The sequence below is a fragment of the Limanda limanda genome, chromosome 9 (genome assembly GCF_963576545.1).
Source record: "Limanda limanda chromosome 9, fLimLim1.1, whole genome shotgun sequence".
NCBI lineage: Eukaryota > Metazoa > Chordata > Actinopteri > Pleuronectiformes > Pleuronectidae > Limanda > Limanda limanda.
The window spans coordinates 24,435,526-24,447,361 of NC_083644.1; the positions used below are offsets into that span (position 1 = coordinate 24,435,526).

The following is an 11,836-nucleotide window of genomic DNA, read 5'->3' on the forward strand; positions in this document are numbered from 1 at the left end:
CTGCTGGGTGAGTTTCACACAGATAGAGGGTCAATGGGTGGATGTTAACTTTTAAAATCAGAAGTAACACATTGACTGACTTCAAAATTAAATGTGTAGCATTTTATCAACAGCAAACCTTGTTCACATTTACAACTTTACCACCTTACTTGGTCTGGTAGGACTGTTCGTGTTCATTAGCTAGTTTAAAGAGATATTGCTCTATGATGATTGATCTAATCTATGTTTCTCTCTGATCTACTGCAGTACCTGGTGTAAACCTGCTGGTTTGGAATGTACTGTTCTCTTCTCCTGTGTAAATGTTCTGCAGCTTTTTCGGGATTATTCCTTATCATTAGTGAGTCCTCTTCTAACAGTTCTGCGGACAGAAGTTAGAAAAGTTTGTGTTCATCCCACCTGGTTTATCTGCAATGAAGATTTTATAGCCCATGATTTTGATAAAATGATGAAAATATTGATCAGTGCAGCTTTTAATGTGTGAATATGTAGCAGCTGTTCCTCATGTACTGAATATTGTATTTGATATTCCAATAGAAACCTTAAACCTTAGCAGTAAAATAGCAGAAATCCTGCATCTCATTGGAAGGCAAATGTATTCATAGATCAAGAAATATTCAATGTCAACAGGTTGTTGAGTTTCAGTTTCATTGTCTCTTATTCAGATAGATATTATTTGAATGTTTGTTTTTAATAATCAATAATTAATTCCAGCATCTAAACTGAACCTTCAGTGACACCTAAAGATGCCACGTTGGGTTTTTGTAATAGATCCAATGCATATACAGGACTGAACCAATTCAACAATAAGAACAAGAGGCCGTTTATCAGACATATATTAAGAATTTTTATCAATTATTGTGAAATGTTAAGGCATACATACAAATGTTTCCTTTACAAAAGTTCACAGCAACATTATAGTGGGTCAACCAGCTGAAGCAACAGTCAGTCAGCAACAGTTTTGTATTTGTCATCGGTTATAACTTAATTGTTGGGTACATCTTTGGCACCAGAAAACAAAACAAATACACAAATACAAATGAAAAAAACAACTTTAAAATATATTAACTTCTCTCACTTCAAATAACGATTTATGTAAACACATTCCAAAAGAACTGAACGGCACTAACTCAAACTGACACGTTGCACTGACCCGCAAATGCACGGTGATGAAGCTGTGAGGAGAATACCATGTCAATGTGGACTTCAAGCAAAGATGGATGTGGCGTTTGTTGCTCTGAGATCAAAATCTTCAGATCCATACTAACATGTTTAAAAACTGGACGATAAGCCATTGGCTTGTTTTCAAATCCACTGACGTTGAATTTCCTGCGGTATTCCCCTGTAGAGTTTAACACATGTGAATTGTGGCACATTCCAGTTGACTACAAAACCTGATCCTGGAAAATAGGAGTCTACATTCAGCAGTGTTCACTGATCCTACTGTGTGCAGGGAGAAATAAATAGAAGATTCTATGTTAAGGATACAGTCCACTCAGAAATGTCAGATACTCGAGCAAGGGAGAAAACACAGCTGAATATAACACGGTGACATGATGGGGTCGACAAATAGAGGAGCAAATGTGGGCCAATTATAGTTGACCATTTCTACGCTTGTGGTAGAACCAGCTACCAAGGCTGAGAAGAAATAACTAGCCCCAGAAAAGGAATCATGTGGAGAATGCATACCATTTTAACAAGGGGTGAGGGGTCAGACTTTAGATGGCCTTTTTCTTTAACAGGAGCACTCCCTCAGCGAGGAATGTGAGAAGATTAGCTCCCGCATGTCGGCAAAGGGGAGCTAAATGCTGGGCACTCGCCATCCGAGGCCTCCCAACATTAACCCGGGCTCTGGAAAAATTAGACGGCCGTGGAACACTTTCAATCCTTGCAGGCTTTTTTAAGAGAGAAATGAGCGTGCTACACATTCAAAGGAAGTTTCCAAATCCTCTGCTGAGCATCCGCCTCACATGTATTTTTACAGAGAGGAGCAACTGTTGACTTAGGTTGGAGTTGTTCTCTTTAACAGAATAATCCTCACACATGGCAGGAAAACATGGATGATGCTTGTACTGCTTAATAAATATTCCCACGGTAATAGTCATGCTACTGGAAACTAAGTGTAGACCGGCTAGGCATGTGACAGAAGTGAGTCATTCGTATATATATTAAAATGTGGAGCTGAGCAAGACAAGTGATCCTTGTTCGTCTCACCTCCCAAAAAAGAAATATCACATTATGAGCAGCATTTACAAAAAATAAATACATGACAAAAAAATAATAACATGCACCACATATGTACGTATATCAGCAACCGAGTTCCTGTCACAATTCTGTCCAGGTACCGAGAACAATTCTTAATCATGAGGCAAATGTCATATTTTGTGAATTTTCGCAGAAGCAGTAGAAGGAAAAGCTCAGCTCTCCTCTCCAAACCGTCTCACATTCTGGAGTCTGCACATCCATTCAGGCATTTGCTGGTGGACGAAAGTAGTTAACACCCCGGCCCAATGTGTCTGTCGTTGTCGGCTGTCCCCAGTTTTGTTATTTGAGCTTTACTGGACACTCAAATGAGGATCTCAACCAGCTCTGCATCTGAGCTGTTGACACTTGTGAATGTCTTGAGAGGTGCCTTCAGCTCCTCCGAGGTGTCTGCAGAGAAGGTCAAATTAGAAGATTAAAATAACAAATTTGGAACCTTAAAAACAAATGTAATTCCAATTCTGGCTCTTTGTATCAACACTGTCCTGAATGAGGGTCTAGTTACATCTGTAATATTGGAATAAAGATCCAATGAGCTACTTATACTTAACCAGAACAGTAATAATTGGGTGTAGAGTGCTTAAAATAACAATAAACCCACCAGTGGTAGCTGCTGAGATCACATCATAGGTCTTTAGCTCCTGTGGGACCTCGTCACACTGGGTGCTGGAGTCTCTGCTCGGGCCCTTGGGCACCGCGCAGGGTCGGGGGTGCAGCACGGCAGCACCTGTCAGGTCATCCGAGAGGCTCTTTCCTACAACGCAGACAAAGAGAGGAGGCCGTTTATCTACCCGCTTACATCCACATTTACACCCTACTGAACATCTGCCCCGCCGAGATATTCCCATGACTATTCTGGATCGGGCTATTCTGGAGTGAGAGATCATATGCATTCCGCTTTAAAAACACGTTGCCTATTTGAGGAAAACCCAAAGGGTTGTCTCCTGCTCCCTATGCTTTTTTAGGAAGTGTACATTCTGTCTGGTGACCCAGACCAGTTGTCGCTTGATGGCATATGTGATTAAAGATTCAAACTTCCTCAGCGCAGAATGAAGAGTGAGGGCAAAACTCACCTTTAGTCTCCGTGCTGCTGCTCACGGTGTTGATGGAGGGGACGGACCTCGCCAGACGAAGCCCTTGTCTCTCCAGCTTGCTCTGCTCCGATTTAGAGCGCTGCTGGAGGACTTTAATCACAGCGTCCTTCTCCAGGAGCTGAGCATGAAGCGCCCGGATCCTAAACAGAGGACATACACGATGAGTTCTTAAACCCCTCAGCAGTAATACGTGAACTGGTTCTGAAGGCCTTGAGCAATGATGTGTACCTGTTCTCCATCTCCTGATTTCTATGATTCGACAAAGGCAGGTCTTCATTAAAGCTGTTGTTGGGTGAATGTCGGGGTGAGTGCTTGATGATGGTTGTATCTCTGGAAGCAAAACAGAGCACTGTTAACATTTTTGACTCCAAAACATCACTTTAAATGTATAACAAAACAAGTGTTGTCTTTCACTGCAGATTTCGTCGTACCTCTGTGTAGCAGCAGTGGCAGCTGCATCCATAGCAAACTGCCTCATGGTGCTCTCCTCCAGGTACTTCTGCTCCCACTTGGTGATGTCGGCCTCCAGGGCCAGGATACGCTCCTCTTTCTCCCTCAGCTGCTGCTGCTGCGATGTGGACGAGCTCAATTCTGAAGCTGTGGGGTCAGCTGCCCGCCTCTGAGACTGACAAACAACACATAGTAATGTGGTTAACATCAGGTTTCATATAAATAAAACAACTTTAAGTTATGCATTTTATTAAAAATGCTTACACACTTTCCTGTCAAGAGCTATGTGAGAAGACAGTCCTGTCATTCTCCTCTAATTGTCAGCCAGACAACAAATGGGCACATTCTTTAAGCTCCAGACACAAACACGGAAACACTTGAGCATGTAATGACTGCTTGTTCTCACCTGTTGTGCCCTGAGGCTCTTCAGCTCGTGCTCCAGCCGAGTGCGGAGCCGCAGCTCCAGCACTTCCCTCTTCTCGCAGGCCGCCTGCAGCTGACCCAGCGCGCTCTGCAGCCGCTCCACTTTCTCTACGTAGGCCCTCTTCCTCTGCAGTTCCTCCTCCAGCTGCCAGTTGCGAGCCTGTGCCGAGGCCAGACCCTGCTCCAGCAACTCTCGTCTCCGCTGGCACTCCTCTCCTGAGATGTGCAGGAGCTGAACCTGCCTCTCCAGACGTTCACGCTCTCTCTGCTGCTCCTCTTCTGAAACACAGAAAGGAACAAAAAATATGGGTTAGTGGCGGTAAGTGTAACGGCAGGAGTTCAAGGTGTCAGGGGTCCGAGCACAAAGGAATGCTGAAGAGAGCTGTGCTGTAGATTAGGACAATTCAGTGGCCCTCGATGGGGTCAGCTATGCAGCACTCACTCAGGGAATTACACTTTGAATGGAATGTGACCCAACAAGAGACATTAGCATGCTGACATAAAGACATGTGGTTCAACAACAGACCACTCTACCCCTCAGCCACAGGGCGGCTGTGGCTGAGGGGTAGAGTGGTCGTCCTCCAACCTGAAGGTCGGCGGTTCGATCCCCAGTCTGAACCATCTGCATGCCGAAGTGTCCTTGGGCAAGATGCTGAACCCTCAATTGCCCCCCATAGAATAACAAAGTGCTGCAAGTAGATGCACTGTATGAATGTGTGTGTGACTGGGTGAATGTGAAACTGTACTGTAAAGCGCTTTGAGTGGTCTTCATCAGACTAGAAAAGCGCTATATAAATACAAATCCATTTACCATTTACCATGTGGCAGCCTATTGTAGCAAGTGAAAATTAATTACAGAGGTCTCAGTAAATTGAATCATCATCACAAGAAAATGTTTCCCAAGATCCAACTAAAAAAGTTACTCACATTTAAACAATAACTGTGACAAAGTAAAGCCAGTTAATCTGTTGTACCACTTTAAAAGGGGATTGATTACACAACATGAGTGCATGCCTGTGGAGGGAATGTGGACTTCCTCTTATCCACTTACGCACACAGGCATAGCTTTGTACTGGGAAAAGCTCTGGAATGCTTCTAAGGACGTGAAGTAAACAAGCAGCTCAAAATATGATTCAAGTGGGACCTTCTCGGAAGAAAAACATGAACTACACGTCCCACTATCGTGTTTGACATGCTGTGCCTAGATAACTGTTTTCAAGATACACAGACACACGGTATTTCAGATCTGATGTGTCACATGTCTGTTTAAACCACAGAGAGTCTTACAGCAGGCTAATGTGTAACAGAAGGTATGGCCGATTATGCAACTACAGCATAGTGAAAACATTGAGTTGGGTTCATTCTACAGAACAACAAAAAAAGAGTAGAGAAATATTCACAACTGGTCAAATACGATTAAAAGGTGAATGTGGCGAAATGCCCAAACAAGGAGAGTAGGGTAGTCAGAGGTCATGTTGAGTTGGGCTGGATGCCCCAAAGTCCGATTAGTTCACCCTCTAGAGGGGAAGTCAGCAGCGATGCTTAACTGGGTGGAGGGAGGTGGAGGTGGGGACATTCCTAATGCCAGAAGAGCCTGAAATACCCTAAAAATTCCTGGAATTCAGGCCACATTTACTGTGACTATGAAAAATAGCTGTTGTGTAGGTGCCAAGACAAAGTTTATATCCACACTACTATGTGTTTGTTGAAAACACATCAACTCTGCTACGGATACACCCGCTGTCCAGTTTTAGAGCTGCTAAAACGGAGAAGTTTGGAAACGCTGCTGACCCTGTTTTGGTTTGAAAACTCCAGGACTGCATTTGAGTCTGGACGGGCAGAAACAGAGATGTTTGGGAACTATGGCCTAGAGTCACTCATATTCTGATTGGGTATTTTCTGTCACGACGTCTCCTTTGATGATTCATCAGGCCCCTATCATGTAGAACACATGATGGATAATCAATAACTGTCATTGCTGACCCTGTTCTCTTTGCTAACAGCTGTTGTGCGATTAAATTCCGCATGTTACGATAATACAACTATTAACATGCGCAGGGGACGAGCTATTAATCAAGCTATCGAATCAACAATTTACAATTCTACAATTACCAATCAAATGGTTCCTGTTTACACCGGCATGCGCATCCCCAGTGTTCGCGAGTGTGTGACCTTGATCCGTGTTTTCTTGTGTGGACAGAGATCATTTTAGTTTGAAAACAAAGTCTTCACTACAGAAATAAAACCATCACACTGTGAGACACATCAGTAAAAGAGGAAATGGATCCCTGCTTTTTGATGGGTTTATGGTTCCACAGGGCACAGTGATTTGTCAGATCAGATAAAAAAACAAGATGACCCTTCCTTCTCTCTTCTGTTCTCTACTAAAACAACGAATACAGACACAAACTCACTTTGCTCCAGGAGTTTGACAAAGACATGCTGCTTCTGGTCCACACACTCAGCCTCCTTAGCTGCTCGCTGTTTGGTGGCTGTGTCCAGTTGTTCTGTACCGAGGAGAACAAAACAAAACATGACGGTTACACAAAGAACTACATTTGTTAGCAGGGCCGTTTAAGCTCAGCCGATAAATGGAAACATACCTCTCAAGTCTCTGTTGAAGTCGTGCATCCTCTTGATCTCCGCCTCGAGTTTATTCCTCATGGTTTTTTCCAGAGTTTCCCGCTTGGCAGAACCTTTCATTAGAGTCTCATAAGCTTCAGATATCCTCTGAATCTCCAACTCCAACTGAGAAGAAATATGGGAAGAACGTCAACCAATGGGAGAGGCATCCCCGTTCATTCACTCACAGTCTGGAGAGTGGTTCCTACTGCAGCTGTTAATATCAATGAGTCAATCTCTAAACTCTCCAACCCCTTTCCTTTTTTTACAGCCTAGAGGCAAATGGATTTTTATCATTATTAGCAACTGAAAAGTGGGATTCGGCATTCCTGAGTGAGCACGTGTGGGGTCCAGGTGTCGAGGCATCTCTCTGCTTTTATTGCATGTTGTGAAAGACAAAGAGGATTTGTCGTAGGCCATCCTCAGGCTGGAGTGTGAAAACTCTCAACATCAAACCAGCACAGAAAATTATAAAGAATCCTCAAGCAAAAAAAAACACGGTGTGTGTCTGAGTCTTCTCTACGAAGTGAACTAATCAATGGCATCTTTCTCATGTGCATATTTCTTAACCGTCATTCGTCTTACAACGCTGACATGTACTGGCAAGAAAACTGCTTTTACAGTTTCTGTCAGCCTCCCTTCATCGCACCTCCACCGTCTTCTCTCACCTTCTGCAGCCTGACGGCCTTCTCGGCATAGACCTCCAGCTCCTTCCTGAGTCGCCCATTCTCCCTTATCAACACGTCCGACTGAGCTGAGTTGTTGCTCCCGGCTGCAGGGATGCTGCTGTGGGCCACCTGGGACTGAGCGGACACGTACCTGCTGAGAAGAGACACGAGTAATTAGTCATTACAACACTGCTACGAAAAAAATAGCGTCTGAGAAAATAGATCATAATTTATTTCCATATTGACAGCAAAATCCTGATTTACTAACCTATGGTGTGCGTAGAAGGGGGGAGGAGGGTCTCTGTAGAACTGTCCATGCTCCTGTGAGTGACTGAGCATGTATCCTGGAAGACTGGCACAGAAAGGGTAGTCCGGAGGTGGCCCACGCTGGTCTACACACTGTTGGACCCCTTGCCTGGCAGGTGCAATAGCATTTGTCGCATTATTGCTGTACAGCTGTGGGTAGCTGTTTGAAAAGCTTAGACCCAGATTGTCTCTGGGTGCATTCCTCTCCAGAGAGAGCTGCATGAGCCTCTCACTGAGGGAGCGAGCATGCTCTCTCTTCAGATCCCACTGTCCCTCACTGCGACCGCCCATAATGTCCATAAAGGAGCTTTCCTGCTCTGCCTGCACCTTCTGGGAGATCAGGTACTGGGAGTGGGCCTTGGCCTCCTCATACGTGGGCAGCTCCTCACCATGGAGCTGGTACAGATGGCACACAGGGCTCTCAGAGTGCAGACAGTCGCCCTGGTGCTCCTGGCCTTGAGGCTCCTGCCGTGTTGACATCTGGATGTACTGGGTCTCCTCTTGGGTGAGGCTCTCTAGTGAGGAGCGGGGACTGCCGGTGCCCCCTCCGCTGCTGCCTCCTCGCAGGGCCTGCTGCTGGATGGCCAGCAGTGTGCGGGTGTCTGTCAGGTTCCCGTAGCGGAGCTGCTCCTGGATGAGACGGTGCAGGACCGTTCCAGAGGAGTCTTCAGCAGTTCTCATCTCAGTCAACAGGAAGAAAAACGAAAAACTAACAGCCTGGAGCTGGAGGGTTTGGTGCTTCAAAAGTCACAAATCTGAAAGGGAAATAATGATCTTGATCAGACTTTCATAATGTATACACATCTTCTTGGCCTATAATCTCATTGCCAAACATGATTCATTTCTAATGATCATGATCATATCCCTGTTGTGAACCACATGCAGAAGCCAACACTGTCAACATTCTTCTCAACTAAAATGTACAGGCTCCTCTACTGCTGGAAATACCCCTGTGAGTGATGCCATTGCAGATCCAGTTTTATTGTTAACACAATGTACAGAATAACTTCCAAGTCGTACAAATAGACTGATATCTAAAAAATCGAATGGGCTGTTTGACATTATGATATGAACCCAACATATCCTCTTACAGGACACATACAAAAATAGAGAAAATAACATTAATCCCTGTAGACTGCTACTGAATTAATGATGAGATACCAAATGAATATAAATATATATTTATATATATATATATGATAACTTAATATTCTCCTTTATTAGTCCAACAATGGGGAACTTTGCAGTTTTGCGACATAAACTATAACTAATACTTAATAAACATGAAATATAAATGCAAGGAGAATTAAAATATAAATTGAATAGAAATACTATACAATATAAACAGAGTGTATACACTGAGCAGTAGTTTTCATTTCATTTCAGATAACTGTGGAGTTCAGGATATTAAGGTTCAGGTTGTTTACTGAAAATAAAAAGTCAATATGAGATCATTCCATTTATAACTAAACTCAAGCGATCAATCCAACAGACGAGCACCGCGTCATGCACAGAACGAGACGTCTGGTCCTCGGGCTCTGGAACCCCCTCCGGCCCCGGAGCGAGCAGCGGCAGAAACACAGAGGAAACACACACACACACACACACACACACACACACACACACACACACACACACACACACACACACACACACACACACACACACACACACACACACACGCACACACACACAAACAAAGAAACGTAAAAAACTCACCGATCGAGAGTCTCATAACACAGGGATCGCTTCACATGTGCTGTATTCTCTCCCCGGGTTTTTGCGCTCGATTCTACAATGTCCGCGGGTTTCCCACGCGTCTCTGCTCCATGTACGTGTGAGAGAGAGAGAGAGCAGCGGCAGACTGAGCCGAGCGGCGAGCTGCGCTAATAAATAACTGAGGGCCGATTGTTCGCTGCGGCTGGAATGACTGGAATGTAAAGGCTGCAAGTCCCTGTGGATCAAAAGCAGAGCACAGGGGAGGAGGCAGGAGGAGGAGGAGGAGGCAGGAGCAACAGAGACATTTGGATTCAGAGCAGCAGCAGCACCATCTCAGCTGGCTGCCTGTGTCATGTAAAAGAGATGCTTTTCTTTTGTTGTGGTGCAGTTTTTTTTGGGGGGGGGGGGGGCTCCTCTAAATCAAAAGGAGAAGTCCTCACAGTTTTAGGAGAAACACAGGAATGTTATTGTGAGACACCAAGATCATAAAGTTCTATAAAACACTTCAACCACAGTCATAGTAAATGTATAGAAGCGTTGTAGGAATCATATTTTGAAGTATAAGAGGTTTCTTCATCAAATAAAGAAGAGAGAAGCCAAGTAAATCAAAATTGAAGCCAGAGGCGTTTATAAAATGTCGAGAGATAAAAAAAAAGTACATTGCACAAATAGCAGTTTCAGTCTACCTTCACACAGTGTTATAAAATGGTTGTTATTGATCATCATATCACATTAATAACAAGGAAGTTCTTTGTGTATAAAATGCCAGACGCGTTGAAAAACATGCTCTTCTCAGATTTCCATAAGCAATTCTTTATTTTTTCCATCCATCAATCCTAAACCCAAAGGTATTCAGTTTTCAGTGAAATGAAACAGAGACAAGCAACACATTCTACCATTGTTTCCCTGATACACACCTTCAATAATAAAAGGTTTAGTTCAAATTCTGGTGTTCAACTCATTGGATAATCACTGATGTTTTGCCAGCTCTCCCTTGTAAAAGGTTCCTAACCTTGTTCAATAAAGACAAAGAATTACACTTTACTGTACTACACAGTGGATTTAACAAGTTTAACATGATAGAAATTCTTCACGAAGCAGGTGACAGATCTCCGTACAGCTACCACACTGAGGCAGTCATAAATAACAGTGCTGTCATATAATTGAGATGTGGATTAATCATTATTTCTTGAGCAGCCTTTTGTTTGCATGTGCCTGGTAAATATTTAAGCTGTGGCCCGTGCCAGTTAATTGCAGAGTGTGTGTCTGTGTCTGTGGACACAGAGGGAGAGGGGCGGGTGCGAGGCACGATGCCTGCCAGCTGTCCGTGGACTGAAATCCCCTTCCCCTCCTTTAATAAGAGCTCTGAGAGACGTATTGTTCTCCCCAAAAAGCAGACATGATGGGGGCAGCCCTGCCATCTGCTGTTCTCCCCTCCACCAGCACCAGCTATAAGCTTTTTTTTTCCACAGACACACACACACATGCATGTAGATGAAGATCAGCTGGCAGTGGGGGTTGGACTGCAGTATAGGATAGTAATGTTATTGACATGCAGCCTTCTTTGCATAAAAGGGATCATCCTAATGTGTTGGTGGGGGGGGGCTGAACAAGTCTCCACTTGTCAGCGCAGTCAGTCGGTTTAGCCCAACTGCAGGTTACTTTATCTCAAACACTCACAGGCCACCGTGCACCTGCTCATTTGCATGGCAGTTCAACAGTCCAACCGTAACTGAAGAATGTGGATTGCTTCAACAACTGATAAGACTCAACGGACTGAAGCGAGAGGTGTATTACACCTCATGTTGTGTTGTTGCACCATTTTACAAGGATATTATACTTTATTTTACTTTAAGTGCTGCTGCCAGGTGTTTAATTTTCTTGCCCAATGTAAGATGGGATGATCGGGCTGGGAGATACAGCCAAAATTTATATCAAGATAGAAAAAATCTGATTGTCACATGTCACATTTATATTTCTTCTCAGTTTAAAGACTGATAAGTGGAGGTTGTGGTTATAAACACTCGAGAAACCGCCAATTATTTCACAAATATGAGGTTGATCAATTATGAGGTGTCCCCTATGGGTGTCCCTCCTCACTGTGCTTGTACAATTCACAAGTATCACATGGATATATATTGAACTTCAATTGAATACATCTATATTGTGATAATTATTGATAGCTGTTGTTTTATTGACAAGGCCAAAAAGATGACCAAGATTAGCTTAGCAGAAACAATAGAAACCGTCATCTAATGTTTGTCCAGAAACAACCTGCCGACCACATGTGAGAAG

The 11,836-nt window shown here is 43.8% G+C and overlaps 1 protein-coding gene across 2 annotated transcripts; it reads right to left on the bottom strand.

Annotated features, from left to right (window-relative positions):
• Positions 1-820: 820 nt before the first annotated feature.
• amotl2a (angiomotin like 2a) lies at positions 821-9,711 on the bottom strand. 2 transcript variants are annotated; one of them, XM_061077714.1, is made up of 11 exons: positions 9,542-9,711; positions 7,785-8,577; positions 7,517-7,667; positions 6,830-6,974; positions 6,641-6,733; positions 4,210-4,505; positions 3,785-3,978; positions 3,582-3,683; positions 3,333-3,493; positions 2,861-3,013; positions 821-2,649 (listed from the first exon to the last, which is right to left on the bottom strand). In XM_061077714.1, exons 2-11 carry the CDS (start codon positions 8,501-8,503, stop codon positions 2,564-2,566), a joined length of 2,100 nt encoding a protein of 699 aa, XP_060933697.1. In that variant the 5' UTR covers positions 8,504-8,577; positions 9,542-9,711; the 3' UTR covers positions 821-2,563. The 2 variants fall into 2 exon arrangements, with proteins under 2 accessions (XP_060933697.1, XP_060933696.1); XM_061077713.1 differs by having other exon boundaries at positions 7,517-7,670.
• Positions 9,712-11,836: the final 2,125 nt, after the last annotated feature.

What these genes read in the sequence shown, in the direction of transcription:
- amotl2a (XM_061077713.1), bottom strand. Translation starts at nt 8,503, where the DNA reads ATGAGAACTGCTGAAGACTCCTCTGGAACGGTCCTGCACCGTCTCATC. An exon ending in AATCAGGAGATGGAGAACAG is followed by an intron (nt 3,494 to 3,581) that starts GTACACATCATT and finishes TCCTCTGTTTAG; the next exon opens with GATCCGGGCGCTTCATGCTC. An exon ending in CAGCAGCACGGAGACTAAAG is followed by an intron (nt 3,014 to 3,332) that starts GTGAGTTTTGCC and finishes TCTGCGTTGTAG; the next exon opens with GAAAGAGCCTCTCGGATGAC.